We start from the raw sequence: 21193 nt of genomic DNA, 5'->3' as shown, positions 1-21193 counted from the left end.
GAAGAAGACGGTTCGTGCTCGAGCCCCGCGGCAGACATCAACAGCTCCAGGACTAACCAACTGAATAGTTCCCAGCACTCTTCGGCCTTGTATGTGACGACCTCACATGAAATTTAAGCTTCTCCCCGCTGACCACCCTCCAGTTCCGCAACAAATTTCTGCCCAAGGACATCAACATCGTTGGATATGCTCGGACAAAGATGGACCACGACGAATACCTCAAGCGCGTGCGCTCGTACATCAAGGTCCCGACGAAGGAGATTGAGGAGCAATTAGAGCAGTTCTGCAAGCTGTGCACATACGTGTCCGGCCAGTACGACCAGGATGACTCGTTCATCAACCTGCAAAAGCACATCTCCGATATCGAGACGCGCCGGCAAGGCAAGGAGCAGAACCGCGTCTTCTACATGGCATTGCCCCCTAGTGTTTTCACCGTCGTGTCGGAGCAGCTGAAGCGCAACTGCTACCCCAAGAATGGCCTGGCTCGGATCATCGTCGAGAAGCCGTTCGGCAAGGACCTTCAGAGCTCCCGAGACCTGCAAAAGGCTTTAGATCCTAACTGGAAGGAGGAGGAGATTTTCCGTATTGACCACTACCTCGGTAAGGAGATGGTCAAGAACATTCTCATCCTGCGGTTTGGCAACGAGTTCTTCAACGCTACATGGAACCGTCACCACATCGACAACGTTCAGGTATGTACCTGCACTGGTTTTCTGAACAAAATTCTCATATTTCGCAGATCACATTCAAGGAGCCGTTCGGCACCGAGGGTCGTGGGGGCTACTTTGACGAGTTCGGTATCATCCGCGATGTCATGCAGAACCGTATGTGTACCCCTATAATAGTCACCGAATAAATACTAACATCTGCTCCAGACCTTCTGCAGGTGCTCACATTGCTCGCCATGGAGCGGCCCATTTCCTTTTCTTCGGAGGATATCCGTGATGAGAAGGTGCGCGTCCTGCGCGCAATGGATGCGATCGAGCCGAAGAATGTCATCATTGGGCAGTATGGGCGGTCGCTCGACGGAAGCAAGCCAGGTTACTTGGAAGATGACACCGTGCCCAAGGAGTCGCGCTGCCCAACCTTCTGTGCTTTGGTTGCCTACATTAAGAACGAGCGGTGGGATGGCGTGCCTTTCATCCTGAAGGCTGGCAAGGGTATGTTTCTTCATATTACTATACTTCACTATTCTCCTAACACACCTCCGCAGCCCTGAACGAGCAAAAGACCGAAGTCCGCATCCAATTCCGCGACGTCACCTCCGGCATCTTCAAGGACATCCCCCGCAACGAGCTGGTCATTCGGGTGCAGCCCAACGAGTCGGTCTATATCAAGATGAACTCGAAATTGCCTGGTCTGTCGATGCAGACGGTGGTGACCGAGCTGGACTTGACCTACCGCCGGCGCTTCTCCGACCTCAAGATCCCCGAGGCGTACGAGTCGCTCATCCTGGACGCCTTCAAGGGCGACCACTCCAACTTTGTGCGTGATGACGAGCTGGATGCCAGCTGGCGCATCTTCACGCCTCTGCTGCACTATCTGGACGACAACAAGGAGATTATCCCCATGGAGTATCCATACGGTATGCCCACTCATCCCCAGTAACTGTCCTATTTTCTAATCTTTTTCTAGGCTCCCGTGGCCCCGCGGTCCTCGACGACTTCACCGCTTCGTACGGGTACAAGTTCAGCGACGCCGCCGGCTACCAGTGGCCCGTGACATCTGCACCCAACCGGCTGTAGGTCCTTGCCTTGCTGTGTTTACGACGATATGGGAAAGCGGCAATGCGGGATACGAAGTGAAATCAAAATCTGTTCTTTCTTCTCTCGATCTTCTTTTTTCTTTTGTTGGACGGAACTTCCAAGCCAATGGGAGTCGCGTCAGTCATGTTGTGATATTTCTTTGCACGGTCTCTAGCGTCGAATTGTAGAGCTGGAGAAGCCCATTGCAATGAACGGGTCTTGCGCGCTCCTTTTTCACTTCCAGTAGATCCTCCGGGGTTTCAATTAGATCATTGTTGACATAGAGATGTAATGATATTATCCAGTAGCCTACTGTTTCGTGTGTTAGGGCTGGACACGGTCTGTGGCTGTTCCGAGAAGATCGATCGGCAGCCTGGCAGCCACCCCTGGCGGGTCTCCAACAACCCACGATAAGCCGGGGGGTCTGGCCATTCATCATTCTCTCGTTTATTCTCCTTCCCTTTCAACTCCAACTCTGCGCGACACACGCCACGATCACCCCGGCTTATCTGCTCGGGATCACGCGAGCAGCCTAGTCCCCTCCGCCATCGCATTGATCAATCACGAAATTCCGGCTGCCGGTCCCGTCAACCAAAAAAACACCCGACCCATCCCCTTCGCTCGAACTACACCCAGCTCCCGACACCAATCGGCCCTCAACCAGCGCTGGGTACTATACAATTCCAGAGTGGGAACCTCGATTGGCATATCCCTGCGTTCTCTGCTCGAAGGTCTCCAACAACTCTATCCTACCTCCGAAATCGAAACCCGTGCGTCTTTCACCAACCCCGACTCAATTGATTGTTCGCTGCGTTCGGTGGTATATTATAAATACTCGCCGCCTTCGGCCAGAGGAGCGGGGGAGCAGAAGAAGGAGCAGCAGCAGCAGCTGAGCGCATGCCTATCCAGGCGCAGCCAAGATGCCGCAGTCAGCTCGGTGGGCCGGATCCCCCTCGATCAAGGGACGGTCCGAGTCCACACGGATGGCGCTGTTAACGTTTAGTCTAGTGGGACTACAATTCACCTGGGGCACGGAGATGACCTACTGCACGCCGTATCTCCTCCAGCTGGGGCTGACGAAATCCAAAACCTCCCTGGTCTGGATTGCGGGCCCGCTGTCGGGGTTGATTATCCAGCCTCTTATTGGCGTCATTGCGGATCGGTCACGATCGAAATGGGGCCGGAGAAGGCCGTTTATGGTGTTCGGGTCTTTTGTTGTGGCGCTGTGTTTGTTTGTTTTGGGCTGGACGGCTGAGATTGTCGCGCTGTTTGTCTCGGACCCCGAGAAGGCGAGGAATTACACGATTGCGTTGGCCGTCTTGAGTATTTATGCTGTTGATTTCTCGATCAATGTCGGTAAGTAACCTCGGTGGTGGTGTCTGAGGAGGAAAATCGCTTACAATCCATAGTTCAAGCATGCTGCCGCAGCTTAATCGTGGACACGTTGCCGATTCCGCAGCAACAAGCTGGATCTGCATGGGGTATGTTTATCTTGTCTTTGAACATAGATATGTATAGGGTCTAACGGGTCATCAACAGCTGGGAGAATGTGTGCCATTGGCCAACTTATCGGCTACGTTATTGGCTCGATCGATACAGTGAGCATTTTCGGGAGTATCATTGGCGACACCCAGTTCAAGCAGATGACAGTGATTGCGGCTTTGTCATTGATCGGAGCCGTATCGGTTACGTCCTATGCAGTGAAGGAGCGAGTGTTGCTTTCGGCCAGGTGAGTACCCTAGCGATGGTCTGATGTATAGATTCTAAAGTAGACCGACAGAGACTCTGATGGCAAAGCTGGCGCGATCCAAGTTGTCGTTCAGCTGTTCAGAACTACAATGGAGCTCCCGCCTCGCATCCAAGCTATCTGCTGGGCTCAATTCTGGGCGTGGATTGGTATGTCTACCTTACTTGGGCTTTGCGCGCACACACTTATCTCTTTCCAGGCTGGTTTCCGTTTCTTTTCTATAGCACCACATGGGTGGGCGAGACCTATTTCCGCTATGAAGTGCCGGCGGAGCAAGTGACGAAATCAACGGATATGCTGGGCGAGGTTGGCCGAGTGGGCAGTCTGTCACTGGTGGTGTTTTCGTCCATTACCTTCCTCAGCTCCGTGCTGCTTCCGTTCTGTGTGCAGCCGCCAGACACGAAGCGGGAGCGATTCACACCTCGGCCGCCGCCGGGGATCGCCAGACTCCTCAAGTCAATTACCACCGTGCGGCCAGATCTTCAGACGGCCTGGCTTATCTCGCAAGTGATGTTCGCCGCGACTATGATCTTCGCACCTCTAGCCCACTCGCGCGCCTTTGCGACTTTCCTAGTGGCCGTGTGCGGCATCCCCTGGGCAATCAGCGGCTGGGCACCATTCGCCTTCATGGGCGTGGAGATCAACAAGCTGACAATGAGCGGCGGTGCCGCAGCAACAATGCCGACCTCGCGCTCAGGCGCTGTGACCATGATCACATCGGCCAGCTTGCGGGCCAGCTCAGCCGCCGAGTCGGAGCTGGATGTACTCCGGCTCAACCACCGCGACGCGGATAGTGACACAGACGAGGAGGATCCGACGTCCTTGTCATCTAACATCCCCTCGACCGGCGAGCTCGCCGGTATCTATCTCGGTGTCCTGAATGTGTACACCACCCTGCCCCAATTTGTCGGCACTTTTATCAGCTGGATCGTTTTCAGCATCCTCGAGCCCGAAGCGCAGCCTGGCACTGACGAGTCAGATACCGGGTGGATGAACTTAGACAAGGACAAGCCTAATGCTATCGCCGTGTGTCTTTTTATCGGCGCTTTGAGCGCTCTGATAGCTGCTGAGGCGACTCGACGCCTACGGTACGTTCTGTGAGCGTGGGCTGTGTGGGATGTGGGATGGATATAGCCGACGCATTCATCCATCCACCGCGAGCCTATTCAGTGGTTCTGCGATGGTTGTACACTATGCCTCTTTTTTATTCTTATTATAGGCGTTCGAGGGCAGTGACATGTGCATATACAACTAGATACAAAAAAGTAATTCATAATGCAGCTATACTCCGACCCATGTTCAACTCTGCTAGGGCACTTTCCTAGACTTGGATTTCACCTAGGCTCTTTGTGAATGGGAATACATTAACCACCAGTAGTCTCCTTGCTCAAGGTCTAGCTTATTGGCACCACTGCCACCCACTTAAGCTGGCTCGAATCAATATTCCGATTGCCCACGTTTCACTTGCTAGCTGGAATCCGTCATCATGAGATGAATGAAACCTCTCCGCCAATCATTTGTCCTGGCTGCTGGTGTTTTCCTGGTTGTCCCCAGACTCATCCTCGGCTTCTAAGATATCCAAGAATTCATCACAAGGACTAAAAGCCTAAAACCCCTGGTGGGTCAGGGTTGTACGGTGAGCACCGTTTCTATACAAATGTAGTATAGTCTCAATCTTAGCGCCGTCTCTTTTCCACTGTATTATGTTTTCATATTTGCCCTCACACAGAGTTTTAGGGTTTAGGCCTGCGTTTTGGAGAAGTCAAGGTGGTTTAGACGAGCTCATATTATTACGTAGCAGGTAAAAAAAATATATCATAGTGAGATATGTCCTCGACCCATGATATCATTGCAGATCCTTGCTGCGGCGATCGGAGGGGTAGTGACGAGATGGTGATATCGTTGGGTATTTAGTAGCTAGACTGGAACACACATCCCCTTCAATAATTCCTCCTGACACATACGCAAACGCACAATTCCGACGTACAATGGCTCCCAAAGTTCTCGTCGTGCTCACCTCTCAAGCCGAAATCCCGGCTAACCGTGCTCGCACGGGGTGGTACCTGGTAAGACCTCCTACCTCGCGAGATATATATTTCCGCACACCGCACAAAAAAAAACCCCGATCCCCCCCCTTACATACCTGACTAACTCCGAATCCCAAAGCCCGAATTTGCCCATCCACACGATGTCCTGCACTCCAAGGTCTCGCTGACCGTCGCCTCGCCCAAGGGCGGCGAGGCCCCTCTAGACCCGAGCTCGGTCAAGATGTTCGAGTCCGACCCCGTGGCGACGACGTTCCTAGCTGAGCAGAAGCCGCTCTGGACGAACACGCACAAGCTGGCGGACATGGTGCCGCGCGCGAGCGAGTTTGATGCTATCTTCTATGTTGGAGGTCATGGCCGTATGCAAACCCCTCCCTTCTTCTTTTCAGTTATATACACCCCAACGGGAATGGTATATGCACGAGAGAGAGAAAAAAAAAACAAGAAAAGAGACAACAACTAATACGCGGAAATAATACAGCCATGTTCGACCTTACCACCGACCCAACAAGCCTAGCCCTCATTCAAACCTTCGCGGCAGCCAACAAGCCCGTCGCGGCAGTGTGCCATGCGCCATGCGTGCTGCTGAATGCAACCGCTCCGTCAGGCGTGCCGCTCATCTCCGGCGTCACGGTGACGGGGTTCTCGAATGAAGAGGAAGACCAGGCGGGCATGTCGTCTGTGGTGCCGTTCATGCTGGAGACGGAGCTGGGACGCATTTCGGGCGGGAAGTATGTCAAGGCCGATGCGGCTTGGGGGGAGAAGGTTGTTGTGTCCAAGGCTGCTGGGACGAATTCGACGATCATCACGGGCCAGAATCCGGCGTCGGCGACTGCGGTTGGGAAGGAGATTCTTAAGGCTTTGGGGCTCTAGGATTATTGTTACTTGCCTGCTGGCCTACTGTTGGTGGACATGCAGTTGGTGCCACATAGAGTATAGCGTAGCTATCTAGCCTACACTACTACTAGTACACAGATTCAAAACAAACGAGTCATATTGGTTGATAGCAACTGAAAACTGGGAAAATAACCAGTAGCAAAAGGGGAATAGAGCATAGCATAGCAGCAAGAAGCAGCAGTAGCAGCAGCAGAGCAGCAACCGGATTAGGGTGGGTGAGAGGTGACAAGACAATAGGGTGAATGGGGTTGTTTCCAAATGATAAAGAAAAAAAAAAAGGGATATCTGTCCAGCCCGGGACGAGGAGTGTGAAGAAAGCAAGAACTAGGCCAAAAGAAAGACCAAAATAATCCGTCAATCGTATCACAATTTTCATCTGCCCATTCATTCAGAGGGAGACGTTCTTCCAATTGGCTGTGGGAAGCAGACGAACCACACTCGACAAGACAAGACAAGCAAGTAAACACTCGTTGGGAGAGAGAGGGTATATGAATGAGGATGAAGACAGGAGAGAAGGAATCCTGGATCGTCGGAAGAATAAAGGGTTAAAGGTGATTCAAGGTCAATGAACAAAAGGAAATTCCAAAACAAAAACGGAGATAGGGTTGAGGCACTGCACGTGAATGGACGCGATGCGTTTACTAATTTGTCTCCATGTTTCCGGTTAGCTCGGCGACACGGGCCTTGATGCGAGCAACGCGGGACTCGATGGTTTCTTCGCCGCTGGTGTCTCCCTCGTCTGTCCGCTCAGACTGGCTAGTCCGGGTCTCAGGCTCCTCAGGGGCGCCAATTCGCTCCGCAGCGTTCTTGCGGATCTGAGCCCAGCGGTCGTCCGACGAGATTTCGCCTTCAGCTTCGGGGGCAGAAGCAGGCTCGTCATCATGGCCGTTGGCAGGGGTCGGTAAGGCCTCAGGAGTTGCCTCTGGTACTGGCGCAGCCATAGGAGTCAACTGCGGCGACTCAACAGGAATAAAAGCAGGCTGCTCGATCAAAGGGCCCTGGTCAAACTTGGAGAACTCCTGATCAGCCGCGTCGCGCTCGTTGGTATCGACGCGCGAGAGAGCGTCATACTCGACTGCGTGTCGTGTCGTCGGTGGCCCGCCGGCATTCTCGTTAATTGAGCTGGCAGCCGGCCGTGCGATAGCCTCGGGTTCAACCACAGGTTCGGCCACGGGCTCTTCAGTCTTCTGGGGGGTTGAGGGCTTCTCCGGTTCCGCAGCAGGGGCAGGGGCAGGGGATGTCGCCTCGGCCTTCTTCTCGGGAACGGGCTTCTTCTTCAGCACAGATGTCTTTGATGACTTGGGCACGGAGTCCTGAGCTTCCTTGGCCTTGGCTTCGAGGGCGGCGCGCGCAGCTGCCACAGAGGAAGAAACACCGGTAGTCCTTACGGGCGGCTGATCGCTCTTCTTCTTGTTGGCGGTAAACATGTTTTTGAATCCGGCGTTGCCGCTCTTCTTCTTGAGCTTCTTGTTGGTCTCCTCGACCAGTTCCTGAGGCGACGGTTCAACAGGCGGCTCAACTACCACTGTTTTGGTGGCGGCCTTCTTATCATCATCCTGTGGAGGTGGAGGAGGTACATCATCCTTGGGGGGCTTTGCAGGCGGCTCGGGGGATGGAGGCAGCGGGGTCGCCACGGCATCCTTAGGAGGCGGCGGCGGAGGGTTCTTAGACGTTGTAGTGGCCAGCGGGGCGGGTGTGGGAGTGGTAGGCTTCTCTGCTGGAGGTGCTGCAGCATGCTCAGCGTGAGTGCCAGTACCAGCACGGGTGTCACTCAGATAGGCGGCTCGAAGAGAATGCTTGTCATAATTGTTGGCCCATTTCATAGCCGAAGAGGCCTCGTTCACAATAGCCGGCTGGAGCGTCAGGACCGAGTTAGTCTTCGTGGAACGGCTTTCATCGCCAGCGTGACCTTGGTCTTTAGCTGCCTGGGCTTCCTGCTCGCGATGCCTCTTTTGCAGAGCTGCGGCAGCTGCCTGAATGCGCTTGTGCTGATCGGGTCCAATGCTGGTCTTGCTTTGCCCAGCCTGGTTGCCCGTGCGCTTGTACGACTCCTCAATTGAAGATACCTTCTTAGCCGAGGACTTGCGGCGGCTCAGCTTGGTACCCTTGCGACTACCAAAGCTAAAGAAGCGTTTCTTCTCGACAATTTGCGCTCCCACCTCCGGCTCCGGGGCGGCGCCCTTGACCTGTTCCTCAAGGACCAACCACTTTGTATTACGAATGACGGTTTCGAGAAGTGCGCAACGGCCGAAGACTGCTTTGCGTGCGGAGGGCTCGTCGCCAGACAGACTAGTGATCCAAACCCACCAGAATGAGTCGTCCAGATCCAGAGTGCTGATGCTGGCCAACTCACCCGGCTCCAGCGACGGCTCGGCGTCCAAGTGACGCTTATGAGACTGGGAGCTCTGGCCTCGTGCTGCGACGATAGGAGGCAGTACTTTGTCCGGTGGCAGAAGCAGGGGGCCGACAGGATTTTTGAGATTGTTCTCATCCCCGAAGCCGGACGACATGAAGTCGGCCCAGGACGGAGTGGTAGGACGGCCGAAATCAGCGCCCTGAGACTGAGGCACAGACTTTATACCTCCAGCCGCTTCGTTCTTTTGCACCGCTGCCGCTGCGGTGGCATCCTCATCCTCTTGGTCAGACTCAATTGAACCTCCGAACCCAATATCCTCAAAACGGGACCAGGAAGCATCCCGCAGGCTGGTCGAGTGTTTCGAGGTGGAGACGGTGGACTCATTTGTGGTGGAAATACACTTAAGCACACGCAGGCACTCGTCGGTCAATGCCTGAATCGGGTCCTCGAAGTCGGCAAACTCCTGCAAGTGCCAATCGTTGTCACTGTATTCGAAGTTCCTTGCGCGGCGCAGCAAGGAAAAGGGCGTTGGAGAGACACTCTCCACGATCATAACCACCTTGGTCGTACTGACCTGTAACAAACTGGGGGTTTCCGGCGGATATTCCGTGGCTTCGAGAAGAGTCTGAAGGGAAATAGGCAGAGAAGAGATACCGGTGACTCCACGCGGCACATCGGGCGTCAGAGAACGCAAATAGGCGAAAAACAGGTGGCTCGTGGCATCGGCACCACTATAGACGTCAGTATTACACCCATTTCAGTGGGGGGAGAGATCCATACGCAGCCCAGTTCTTGTAGGAAGCCTCGAAACCATTGCCCGTGTCCGTATGTTCAAAGGCCCACCATCCAGCATAGCGAGAGAGTTTGCGACCTCCCAGACCATTGCTCTTTCCATGCGCGGCAATTGCAGCCAGCAAGTCAAAGAAGGAGAAGATGATCTGTGTACGCGCATCGGAGTCCACACTGATTGGGATAAAGGTCGAGAAAGCGTCGCGGGCCCAATCGGAGTCTGTACTCATTGTCAGCGTGTCCCCCGCATTCCTGGTTGTCCAGTCGTACCTTGTTCGCCGACCTTGAACAGCTCATAGGCCTCCCACGTAACCACACCACCGGGAAGTCTGCTCCAGCACCATTTCAGCACACTAGCCAGTACCATCGGCTCATTGAGCCGCAGCTCCTGCATGAGCTCATCGCCGTTGACAGGGGTGCCTTTCTCGAAGGACTGGTTGAAGTAGTTGCGAACGAAAGTCCGGGCGGCGCTGGGATCGGAGCTTGGACGGAACGGCAGGAGAAGGAAAGGAGTGTCAAGAGCTGTTCCAATGATCAGCAATCCGTGGAATGCGCGTGGCCGGTGCGGGCCGAGTGCCACGACCACCACATGGTTGCAATCGGAATTTGCTACCCACCTCGAGCCTTCAATTCTTGCGCACAGCCCTTCACAAGATCCTGCACTTCCTCCGGCGCAACCTCCGTGCGCTGCCATGCGTCGGTCCACTTGGGCTTCGCGGGCGTTGGGTCCGAGGTCGGCGCCGGCTTGGCTTGCTTTTTGGTCGCGCTGGAGTCTTTACCCCGGAAGACGCGAGAAAAGAACGGCATTTTGGGAGGGGATGCGACCGCGAGAATTGGAGTTTGGGCGTCGGGGAAGCGGACCAGGGGTTGGGAAGGAAATGCGGTCCCGCCTCGTTATTTTTTTTTTTGGTTGTCTGCTCAACAGCCAACAAATCAGTAAGGGAGGTTGCTAAGTGAAATATGCGAGCAATGCAGGAAACCGACAAGGAACAAAATCCGGGATGTCCTGCAGCCCCGGATAAGGCTCAGGAAAGAAGGGAATCCCTGGTCAGGAATGCGACGGGAGAGGCTCGGGGGAGCGTGCAGATTGGGGAGACGACCAAGAAAACCCCCAGAAGAGAAGAGAAGAGAACGGAAGGGGAGACAGCGAGAGAGGGTGAAAAGGAAAGGAAGGGATAAAACCCAAGAGAAACAGAAAAAAGAGGCGGAAGAAAGAAGAGCTCAGAGTTTCGCGATGCTGGTTCAGGGGTAAACGAAACCACACTAAACTTACCCGTCGGTCTCGACCTCGGGGCAAGCCACCGCCCAACAAACACACAACGAACAGCAATGGGGGACAACGCCGAATGATAAGATTATCCCAAAGTGGTGACGATGATGACTTACAAGGGCAAGTCACTACCTACTGTGGGAGGCAGGTATGACAGTGGCAGGAACCAGAATAATGGATGATGGTGACGATCATCATCTCCAAGCTGGGGTGGTCCGATCCAAGGTTCAGCTTCGGCGGTGCCCAGTCGACAAGTAACTATGTGCAAAACATCACGCATGACTTCATCCCCAAACCGGGGGCCAATCATGAAGTCTCCGGAAGCCCTGAAACAGGCTGCCCATATACTTGCATACATCGTAAGTGATCTAGGGTTGTCCAGAGCAGGTGACCAACATGACATAATGGACAAGAGGTCTCTGCAGGGGCCACCGTGAATAGTGCTAGAGTACAATAATTGATTGAATGTCCAGAGTCTGGACCCGCCAGAGGGAGGCCTGGCAAACTATCCTTCTCTCTATTGTTTTTAGCATAGTCAAGAGCCTACCGAAATTGATGCCCAGGCCGAATTCGTTATCGAGATTCTGCCTATGAACGCGAAGAGAAACCAGCCCAAAAAGGAATACACATCTGGTGAGAGCGTGATGACAAACGTCCCGTCTCTTGCTCTCCGATGCACCGCCCAAGGTTTTAGTATGGGGTACAGCAATGGCGGTAGGAAGCGCCATGTAGCTATATCATCCACATCCTGAATCTCCCCTGGCACTCCCCTCCACCCGAGAGAAACAATTTGTTACAGTATGTCCTCCCTCAACGCCCCTACTCTTTCTTGACATTGCTGCTCGCGGTAAGCTGACTTAAGAGGGCATGTTGCGCCTGCTGGGTCTTGCGCATGGTCTCATCTGCTCTCTCTTAACGTATGGTCACGGCCACGATCGTATCACGCGATGGACTCGATACCGCCGGGCGACTCATTCTCGTACAAAATCCGCTACTAGATGGCAGGGAAGTCATTGTAATCGTCGTCGTTGTTGCCTTCATCGTCCTGATCAAAATCCATGGTCACTGATTGGATCGCGTAGAGGAACCACTGCATTTCGAGCAGGTGGTATTATGGAAGTGGAAGTTTCTCGGAATTATGCGTAAGGTAAATAGCATGGCTGGACTGTCCATGTTGCTGAGTCGGCCGACAATACTGAAGCTTGACGAACTTGCCGGGTCGCGTATTGTCGTTCGATAGGACATCAGATCCCTCCTCTGTTACCAGCGGGAGTTTGAGTGTCTAGTGGCATGTTTGAGTTACTGCAATGCATCGTAATGCGAACGTGTGACGTCTAGGGGATTTTCGACTGCGAGGTACGTGACAGCGTCCGAGTTGGGTGGGCGGGGATATTAGGGCGAGTCTCAAGCGACATGAGGTGCTCTGAGGTTCTCTGAGGCGCTTTTCAAACAAGGCAGCTAGTAGATTTAGTCCCCATTGTCTTTCCATCTGCATCCGGGTTGACCTCCAGCAGGCATGACATAATTGGACCTGAAAAGTTCTCTACCAGGTAAGTAGGTTATTTCCAGCATCTAGACCCCGCTAGAGAACGACCCGCCCCCTTGCACTGGGGGGAAGATCCACCCCGGCCGTGAGGCTTCACCATACTCTATCCGGAGTAGTCACTACCACCTCTGTTGCATAATGGCACAGCGACATCGCTCCTACTGCATGGACCAACACCAGGGAATCCCTATCACAGACATCTCCCTTCTCATAGGCCCTCTAAGCGCGGGCCCGATCATCGTCGCCATTATAAATAGAACACGGCTGCTTACCTAAGCCCCACCCTGTCTCGCTCCTTTCCCATTCCTTTTTTCCCTCGATGCTATCTTTAGAATCAACCTTTGCTGCATCGTCAATCACTACTTTTCCGGCCCGATCTAGTCATCCCCATTAGTTACCTGCTTGGTACCGCCCGGGCAGTGTCGCTTCCCTCTCTGGTCCATCTCCCTTCTGGTTCCTGGTGTGGTACTCGTCCCCTGAGTGCCCCCCCGTCCATTCTTCTCTCATCCTTCCCTCCCGCTTCAGTCGCGCGGTGGTTCATCTTCAGGTCTTCTGAAGTGTCAAATACTCCGCGAGGGCTCGTTGCTCCCCCGGTGATATCCGCGTGGATATCGCGACCCGACTTCTTGAAGGGAACGGTCGCTTCAGAACCTTCACCGACCCGCGCCGGGTCTCACTTCGCGACCCCCGATCGGCATCGCGTCAAGTTTGCATCCCACGGACAAGCACATAACCGTGCGGGACCTCGTGTAGATTACGAGGCGCATCGCTTGACTTTCCATATTCTGTTCAAACACATCGTCGCACTTGTCGTGCGCCCATAGCCATCCATAATGGGTCGGAGAAAGATCGAGATCAAAGCCATCAAAGATGATCGCAACCGTTCTGTGTAAGTCGACCTTCGACTCAAAAAGATGAACTGTAGCTGACCGACGCGTTTGCTGTCTAGTACGTTCTTGAAACGAAAGGGGGGCCTCTTTAAGAAGGCGCATGAGCTCGCCGTTCTTTGCTCCGTTGACGTTGCCGTCATCATCTTTGGCCACAACAAGAAACTATACGAGTACTCATCGTGTGACATGCACGATGCCCTGGGACGGTATCAATATGTACGCATCTCCCGATTTCATTGCGATTCCATTTCCTTGCTAATATGCCGCCCTGCTTCAGTTTGGACCTCCCCACGAGCACAAGGGACCAGATGATTTCTCTGGTAAGCGCGATGACGATGACGAAGAAGACGAGACCACACCCGCTCCGGAAGAGATACAAGCAGTTCAACATGGCGCGCCGGCCGGCCCGCCTCACCTCCAACACCAGGCTGGCTTCCAACACATCAACCACGCGCCTTCCGCATCTCCCCCCATTCACAACGGCCTTCCTCTGACGCGACACGGCACCCCGCAATCGCACTCGCGTCCCACTTCGAGGAATCATATCCGTCGTGGCAGTTCGAATCTAGGCCCCCAGCAGCATGCCACGCCTCCGCCGCCACCTGCGCCGCAAAATGGTGGATATGCATACATGCAGAATCCCTCGATGTACAATCCGAACGTCCGCCCAGGGCAATTTCAGCACTACGGTCATCCGCCGCATCAGGGAACACCGCCGATGCATCCCCACGGCTTGCCGCCTCAATCGATGCCGCCACATCATCAAGGCCCGCAACATATGCCACCTCATGCGCATTCAGTGGGCCCACAGCAGCAGCATATGGGAATGCCACAGGGCTCGCACGCACCAGCGCAGCAGCAGGCATACATGCAAGAGTCTAGCAGAAGCTCGGCGCCTCCCCCTTATGCAGCAGACAACCAACAGCAGCAGCGCAGTGTGCCTACATCTCAAGGCTCCCAGGAAAACACGACGGCGACATTGAAGGTTGAAGAGAGACAGTCCCCACCACAGCCTAGGTCATTGTCTTCATCCAAGTCGCGCAGCATATTCACGCCTATTGATGACCGCGGCTCCGTGCTCGCTCGTCATTTTGGCTCTGGCGTTCCAATATACGAACCACCTCAGAGCGAAGAAATATTGCAGAAGATTCACCCACCGCAACACGAGCCACCCGAGTCCAGGGGTGCACCATCTAGTGTTGCGGCCGACACGCCTCGTACAAACTCGATCTCGTCAGTCTCGGATATCAGACCGCCAATGCGGACAAACAGCGGGCAATTAGCGTCGAAAAGACCGCAACTGAAGGTCCAGATTCCCAGCGAGAGCTCAGATCACGGCAGTGCGACGGCCGAATCTTCATCGCGCGATTCTGCTGGAAACAAGACGCTCACTCCTGCCAAAGGGAACGCCGACAATCCCCCATCCGGGGTGGTTCTCCCACCTCCGTCTCCCTCAGCCGGCGCAATTCTGAGCGCCGGTGCGCAAGGCCCACCGAATCCGTTTGCCCGCCCACCTCCGCCGGGTGCCGCGTCACAGAACAACTATGGAGGCAACGCTAGCAATCCCAATAACAATGGGAACAGCACGAGCAACATAGAAACACCCATATCAGCACTTCCTAGCCGGTTTGTGTCCGACGCACTCCTCCCATCACCATCCAGCTTTTTCCCGGAGTGGGGTTTCGGCCGCTCAGGACCTGATTCGAACATGCTACCCAGTCCTCTCACATTCCCAACCCCCGCAGTACAAAGTGGCCCTGGCTTCTCTCGGGACGATGAACCGGACAAGAAACGCAAATCCCCAGATTCAGGTCCTCCGGGAGAAGGAACCAGCAAAAAGCCCAAAAAATGACGCCCTTGACTGAATGTCTTTCTTTGGTAGCCTCTTTGGATCAGTGGATTTCAGGGTCGTCTTTCATGCTCTCTATACCCCCTTCTACATTTCGTTTGCCTTCGCTATCAACGGGCCGTGAAGTTGGATTACCAAGTGGCCTCTTTTCTTCTCTTTGGATTCTATCGTTTTCTATGGTTCAATCGTTGCCTGCTTACTTTTTGGTTCGGGAAATTGGCGTATCTTTCCATGTTTCTTTTTTTCTGTTGTTGTACATAAGGTGCCTATGCTCTTTCGTATAGGGGAAATAGGAACATAGATGCCGTTTGTTCACATTGCTGTGTTTCCAAGATGAGTAGAGCAGCAAAATGCGTATTTTGGTGGCCTATAGGCAGGCAGTGTACTGGATGGCTGATCTCCAAGCCTAAGCGCCCTCACGGATCTACCCCATCCGGCAACTGGTATATCATAGATCAGCCTGGATAGGAAAGGGCCCACCGGCAGACGTTATTCTGTGTATATAGTTGCATATGGTATGTTTTTAAGAAGATCGAAGCTGAAGTACGTCTCCACTCAATAATCAACTCTAGGGTTCCTAAGAGCTAAACATTAATCGAAGACAGCACGTCCCTTAACTTACCCCCAGACCTCACTGTGAGGCACTGAAAAAGTGTCTCCTTTTCTCATTCTGACCTCTGTTGAAAGGTCACATCAGCTGCGGTTTGGAACCCGGAACTATCTCTCCGCCTGAACAACATTTAGCGTCGCTCGCCCCACCTCGGGCGAAATCACACCGAGATAGAACGTCGCGAGGGTTCCAAACTCAACGCGCTCGAGTGAGGCCATCTTCATGTTCTTTTATTCTGTCTCCTCATTCTGCTGCTCCTTGGCCCACGCTTAAAAGTCCACTCACACCCAGGCTTATATAAAAAGAACTACTCTTTTAAACTATTCTTTGCCGATTCTTCGGGTTTTACAAGGCACTTCTCCTTCTCATCCTTCTCTGCAGCCCACAGAAAAATGGCCACTGTGAAAGATCTCATCGTTGAAAGTATCTACGTTGCCGATGGCCAGCTGCTAAATCATCAGGTTGGCTTGCTTCGACCTTCGAATGCAAATCTTCCAATCGAGATCCTTAGAGAGCGATTCCACGAGGACGGTTACCTGTTTGTGAAAAGTCTTCTTCCTCGTGACCATGTTCTGAAAGCTCGTGAATCATACTTCCGCTTTCTGTCCGCTTCAGATGTCTTGAAGCCGGGCACGTCTCCCGTAGACGGAATATTCAATCTCGATCAACCCCTATCGAACTTCCCAGGCCTGAGCTCTCGAAAATCCGACCTCGAAAAGCCTAAGAGTAAGCAAGCAGCGTTGTTTTCCGAACTGACAGCCAAGGCGCACAACGAAGAATGGTATACAGACGACTTTTGCAAACACCCGAATCTGATAGAGTTCGTTGCACGTATCACTCAGTGGAAAGATGTGCGCCAGTTTAAGCGTTCTTTATTCCGATGCAATCTTCCCCAATCAGAGCCAATTGGTGTGCATTATGACCAAATGTTCCTCAGGCAGGGAGACGTAACAAATATCACGGCTTGGTGCGCTATGGGTGATGTCAAGATCAACGGAGGTGGGTTGATGTATCTGGAACAGAGTAAGTTCGTTATGATATATACATGACCACGGTTTCTAGAAGCTAAGCTATCGGCAGGCAAGGTTTTGGGGGAAGAATTTGAAACTAGTTTCACCCACCAGGCTTTTCAGAGTGGGCTGTCTTGGCAAGAAGCCAAGAGTCCATATAACAAAAACATGACTATTTCAGGTGGACTTTCCACAGAGCCCGCTAAATTTGCAGCTCAGCACAATTGCAGGTGGCTTATCAGTTCCTTCGAGGCAGGAGATGTTGTGCTCCATGATCCGTTTGTTGTGAGTAATTTAAGCTATGAAATGAAATTTGGGTATTACTGATCGATATTTCAGATCCATGCCTCGACCGTGAACACCGATCCAAAATCTACTATCAGACTTTCAACCGATTTGAGATTCTACGATGCTTCGCGCCCATACGATCAGGTATGAGTTACCTTAGCAGAAAAAATCTGGCTCCATGCTAATGAATCTCTAATAGCGTTGGCTACAGCAATTTTTTCCAGGGTACGTCTATATGTTATAACCATTTTAAATAGACGCTAACAATACGAAAGGGACGAGGTTTAGAAAGTGCAGGCTAGAGTTCTGGGGCTCAGGGTTAATCTTTACTCTAAATATTACTCAAAACTACGTTAACAACATATTCTGAGTGGTAGAAATCATCTTGAATCATGATTTGTCTACCCAGGATAGGAGTCTGGCTAAATAAACCCTTGCCAGTGGGATAATACGCTGTTCGAGTATTCATCAAATGCAGTTCGTTTAAAGAAGCGTCTGTGTGATATTGTACTTTTCAATGTAATTAATTAGAATACGATGACCGCCACATCAGGCATGTTCATGATAACACAGTTTTGTGAGTTGTATGGCAAACTAACTGAGATTCAGAAATGAACCACACTGATGGAAACATCGCCCTAGTAGTGATTAGTTTAAGAATTGTTATATGTCCACATGTCCACAGCGTCTTTCCAGGTCATGAAGTAGGGGTTTTGAAACGAAGCAACGCCTTGCTCCCCCAATTCGTGGATCCAGGGATGGCCGCCACGGGTTGAAGCGACGTGTTCTGAAGCGACGTTGTGGCCGTACCACCACCATCGGGCATGATCTTCAGGGTTTGAACTCAGAGGTGGGAGTCCGTATACCTCGATAACGCCAACTGAGAAGAAGCCCCGGCAGTCGTCACACCAAAAGCTTTCCGAGAGGTGAGCGGCGAGTGCTCGTGAAGCAGCAACGCGTTTAGGACTTAGAGGAGCTTGTTGGTTGTGCATCAGAAAGTGAACGAGCGACCACACTTGGTTAGGTTGCGAGGAAATCGTGGCTGCGTTAGCGAGAGCTTTGTTGATGTCTGAGCCAGGAACGTCGGCTTGGGCGACGCAATCCGAGGGACTTCCGTAAAGATTGGGATCCGGAATCAATTGCATAACTTCCTCGAAACTAGGTATTACATCGAAGAGTTGGGTCGGCCACAGGGCAGCGGCTATGTTGTAGATCCTATGCTGCGTAGCGAGCACACTCACGCCGACGTTGCTAGTGCGATTCCAATAGGCGCAGTCTCCGGGAGAGGCAATCTCGCCCGGATACAACAGGATAGCCCTGCGAAGAGCTTCCACTGTCTGCTTCATGGTTAGGCCACCTTTTGGGGCATCCGATTCTGTTCTCGGACACTGGGTAGAATCCCACCACGGACCAGCAAAGCATATATTGAGGGGCCGTTGGACAACGCAGGTCGATGGGCGGACCTCAAACTCAGCACCCGTGCAGGTAAGTCCGGGACCACAAACGAGCGGGCGAGGGAACGGCCAACCGCTTTGTTCCCGGGCATAGTTCAGACCAAAATCAGGTTCAAAAGGGCCAAACTCGAGCGGGTTGCCAATGCAGCTCTCCTCCGCCTTTCGGAATGAAACACACCTTCCCCTAATAGGTTTCCAGGCTTCCGTCTTGGGCCCTAGTTTGATGCCGTAGTCGCCGATAGTGCTGGCAACGCAATCAGCATTGTAGCTAGAGATCAGCGCCTCATCAGTAGAGTTCGCGACGAAATCAGCGACACTGAAGCAGTATTCCCATTGCGGAGTAGATCCATCACGGGCCATGGCCCACGGGCCCCATCTCTCGTGGATGTCGATCATGCACCACTCGTCGGACGAGCAGATACCCGGCTGTTCATAACAGTCAACTCGAGCTGGGATCGGACAATACACGTCTTCGCAAGTCAATTTGATAAGATCCCCCTTTGCGGCCGTGCGGATGACTGTGATATTGCCGGTCGTGTCGGCGTAGGTGAGGTCTTGGCTTGCAAGGCTACAACCGCCCTGAGTGAACCACATCGGCTGGCTGTCGTCCGGTATTCCGCATTGGACATCGCCGTCGCGGTCCCATTTATGGATGGTGGTATCCATTGAGTGACTTTGCGACACACGCTCGTCCCGTAACATTGCCCAACGGTCCTGAACCGCGGCAGGCCAGGAAGCGCGGTAGTGTTCTGGATTCGAATGAACCGTGCGACAGAATGTCGAAATGACGAGGGCGAGAAAGACATTTCGTTTGGGGTACGCAGTCTGAGTGCGTGACAAAAGTATAGAGGCTGCTATATTGGCGGACATTTTTGCCAAGGCTTGGACTTGCAAGATAAAAGCGTCGCGTAATAAGTGTGTTCTTAGTATTAGGAATTTGCACCAAAGGTCATCTTCTAAAAGCCCTTCCACAGGTAGACCAGCCTATATATACACAACGTGGACACCAAACACAGTTGCAAATCACTCCACGAAATCTGCACGTAGATCCATGTCGCGCAAACAAGCTCCATTCCACGAGGAGGTCCGCGATCCTAGTTTAGCGCGTGAGTCCCAGAAGCCATCCATTCCATTAAAGAATCCGTGGCGTCGACGGAATGGGCTTGTGGCATGGTGACAGCCCGTAGAGCGTGGATAAGGTACAGATACATAAGGAAGACTAGGCAAAGCAGAGAATTTGGCAACGAAGTCTCATATTCATGGCGAGTGATATTGCACATTTTCCGCAATGCACCACATGTAATTACAGCTAGTAATCATAGCAGCTGATCTTGTTATCAAGGACCGCTCTGATCATCCGAGGCCAATCTCCATTTTCCGTGCCTGCCTTGTAGCTTCTCGGGCTTGGACGATGGTGCTGCCTGGCGAGAATGCGCCATGTCGGCAATGCAATTTCGATTCTTCCTCAATTCAGCATAACATTGCAACGCCGACTGAACTTTCTGGCCTATTAGGCTGCATCACAGACGGTTGATCACGCATCCTACGCAGCTCGTTCGGCATCAACGATCATTTGCCACTGACGGGTTGAGCAGACGTTGCAGTAGGAGAGGTGGTCTCAGAGGCATGAGACCGGTGAGAAGCGACAAAACGGCCAGGTGCAGGGAATTGAAGGAATGTTTAATGTATTAGGCGAATTCCTAGCTACTACGCATCCTAACTTTTTCCCCGCTCCAATCAACAACATCTTCACGCGTTTCCGTGTCTTGTCTTGGTTCTTGATTGTCATCGCTTCCTCAGTAATGTCGCCATTAACTTCCATTGAGCCAAGGGTGCTTTTCAGTTCATTCTGGCCCTAAGGATGATCATTCAATTGGCATGTGGACACCGTCTGTCAACAACGGCGCTAAAAATATAGCCCCACCTCAACATGGTCTGAATTTGTCTCTCACCAGAAACGCCATCATGACGGTAGATGGTTGCGGAAAGTGTAGTGTAGGAGTGATGGTGAGAATCATGAGAGTTATGAGAGTGGTGAGAGTAAGACTATCTAGAGGGATAGAAATCTGGAAATTAATGTGATACGCAAGTCATCAGCATCTAGATGCCTTGAAAATAGCCTTCTGTATTTAGAAACACTCCACGAAACACTTGAATGCGCTGTTTTTAGAAATCTTCATTCGGCTTTTGCCGGGTCAATGTAGACTCATCATTTAAACAACTCCTACTAGCCTAGTCTGTATTCTACATGACCTTAGTGAGACCTTAAATGATATATTTTATTCGAAACTGCTTTACACATGCTGCCTAAGTGCCATGTAGGGCTGAATTACCCAAGGAGAAGCCTAGCGGCAATTTGTAAACGTCTATGCACCCCCAACTCAAAAAGACTACAGAATAGTAATACCACCGATGATAGAAGCACATTGTAGCCAACCTGTATAAGAATCCAGTACATTGTGCCTGAGTGCTCATCGCATGCACTAGTAAAGATGTCCTTCCCCAATTTATCCGAGTCATCCTTTGATCCAAAATCAAGACCACAGGGGCTCTTCCCATTGACCTGGTTTGATGCAGACACGATAAAAACATGCTCAAGACCCCATAGCGAGGAAATGACGCCACAGTGGATAGAGTTCTTCAGTGCTAGAGCATAGTCATCAAAAATTCTATCATTTGACTGCGCAAACGAGCCAC

General features: G+C 52.5%; 8 protein-coding genes across 8 annotated transcripts; 6 read left to right on the top strand and 2 right to left on the bottom strand.

The window, feature by feature from the left end:
* Positions 1 to 200: 200 nt before the first annotated feature.
* On the top strand, positions 201 to 856 carry N7510_000518 (uncharacterized protein; the record flags this gene model as incomplete). Its single annotated transcript, XM_056972447.1, has 2 exons — positions 201 to 686; positions 740 to 856. The coding sequence occupies 2 exons, from the start codon at positions 201 to 203 to the stop codon at positions 854 to 856; spliced, it is 603 nt and encodes a 200-aa protein (XP_056837564.1).
* A 48-nt stretch (positions 857 to 904) lies between these two features.
* N7510_000517 (Glucose-6-phosphate 1-dehydrogenase) lies at positions 905 to 1608 on the top strand (the record flags this gene model as incomplete). Its single annotated transcript, XM_056972446.1, has 2 exons — positions 905 to 1160; positions 1214 to 1608. 2 exons carry the CDS (start codon positions 905 to 907, stop codon positions 1606 to 1608), a joined length of 651 nt encoding a protein of 216 aa, XP_056837563.1.
* A 1057-nt stretch (positions 1609 to 2665) lies between these two features.
* Positions 2666 to 4593, top strand: N7510_000516 (putative sucrose transporter; the record flags this gene model as incomplete). The annotated part of the gene is made up of 3 exons (XM_056972445.1): positions 2666 to 3101; positions 3285 to 3474; positions 3543 to 4593. 3 exons carry the CDS (start codon positions 2666 to 2668, stop codon positions 4591 to 4593), a joined length of 1677 nt encoding a protein of 558 aa, XP_056837562.1.
* An 887-nt stretch (positions 4594 to 5480) lies between these two features.
* N7510_000515 (ThiJ/PfpI family protein) lies at positions 5481 to 6410 on the top strand (the record flags this gene model as incomplete). The annotated part of the gene is made up of 3 exons (XM_056972444.1): positions 5481 to 5558; positions 5659 to 5896; positions 6019 to 6410. 3 exons carry the CDS (start codon positions 5481 to 5483, stop codon positions 6408 to 6410), a joined length of 708 nt encoding a protein of 235 aa, XP_056837561.1.
* A 665-nt stretch (positions 6411 to 7075) lies between these two features.
* On the bottom strand, positions 7076 to 10386 carry N7510_000514 (DUF1708 domain-containing protein; the record flags this gene model as incomplete). Its single annotated transcript, XM_056972443.1, has 4 exons — positions 7076 to 9521; positions 9571 to 9799; positions 9850 to 10101; positions 10197 to 10386. The coding sequence occupies 4 exons, from the start codon at positions 10384 to 10386 to the stop codon at positions 7076 to 7078; spliced, it is 3117 nt and encodes a 1038-aa protein (XP_056837560.1).
* A 2842-nt stretch (positions 10387 to 13228) lies between these two features.
* On the top strand, positions 13229 to 15137 carry rlmA (SRF-type transcription factor RlmA; the record flags this gene model as incomplete). The annotated part of the gene is made up of 3 exons (XM_056972442.1): positions 13229 to 13284; positions 13345 to 13501; positions 13563 to 15137. 3 exons carry the CDS (start codon positions 13229 to 13231, stop codon positions 15135 to 15137), a joined length of 1788 nt encoding a protein of 595 aa, XP_056837559.1.
* Positions 15138 to 16136: 999 nt separating this feature from the next.
* On the top strand, positions 16137 to 17330 carry N7510_000512 (phytanoyl-CoA dioxygenase family protein; the record flags this gene model as incomplete). The annotated part of the gene is made up of 5 exons (XM_056972441.1): positions 16137 to 16767; positions 16825 to 17039; positions 17094 to 17186; positions 17242 to 17267; positions 17318 to 17330. The coding sequence occupies 5 exons, from the start codon at positions 16137 to 16139 to the stop codon at positions 17328 to 17330; spliced, it is 978 nt and encodes a 325-aa protein (XP_056837558.1).
* A 365-nt stretch (positions 17331 to 17695) lies between these two features.
* On the bottom strand, positions 17696 to 19366 carry N7510_000511 (uncharacterized protein; the record flags this gene model as incomplete). Its single annotated transcript, XM_056972440.1, has 1 exon — positions 17696 to 19366. The coding sequence occupies one exon, from the start codon at positions 19364 to 19366 to the stop codon at positions 17696 to 17698; it is 1671 nt and encodes a 556-aa protein (XP_056837557.1).
* Positions 19367 to 21193: the final 1827 nt, after the last annotated feature.

This window comes from Penicillium lagena (genome assembly GCF_028827675.1).
Source record: "Penicillium lagena strain IBT 129212 chromosome Unknown utg000001l_segment0_segment0, whole genome shotgun sequence".
NCBI classification, from domain to species: Eukaryota; Fungi; Ascomycota; class Eurotiomycetes; order Eurotiales; family Aspergillaceae; genus Penicillium; species Penicillium lagena.
Note: the sequence above shows the minus strand (reverse complement) of the source record. Positions and strands in the feature narration are given on the sequence as shown.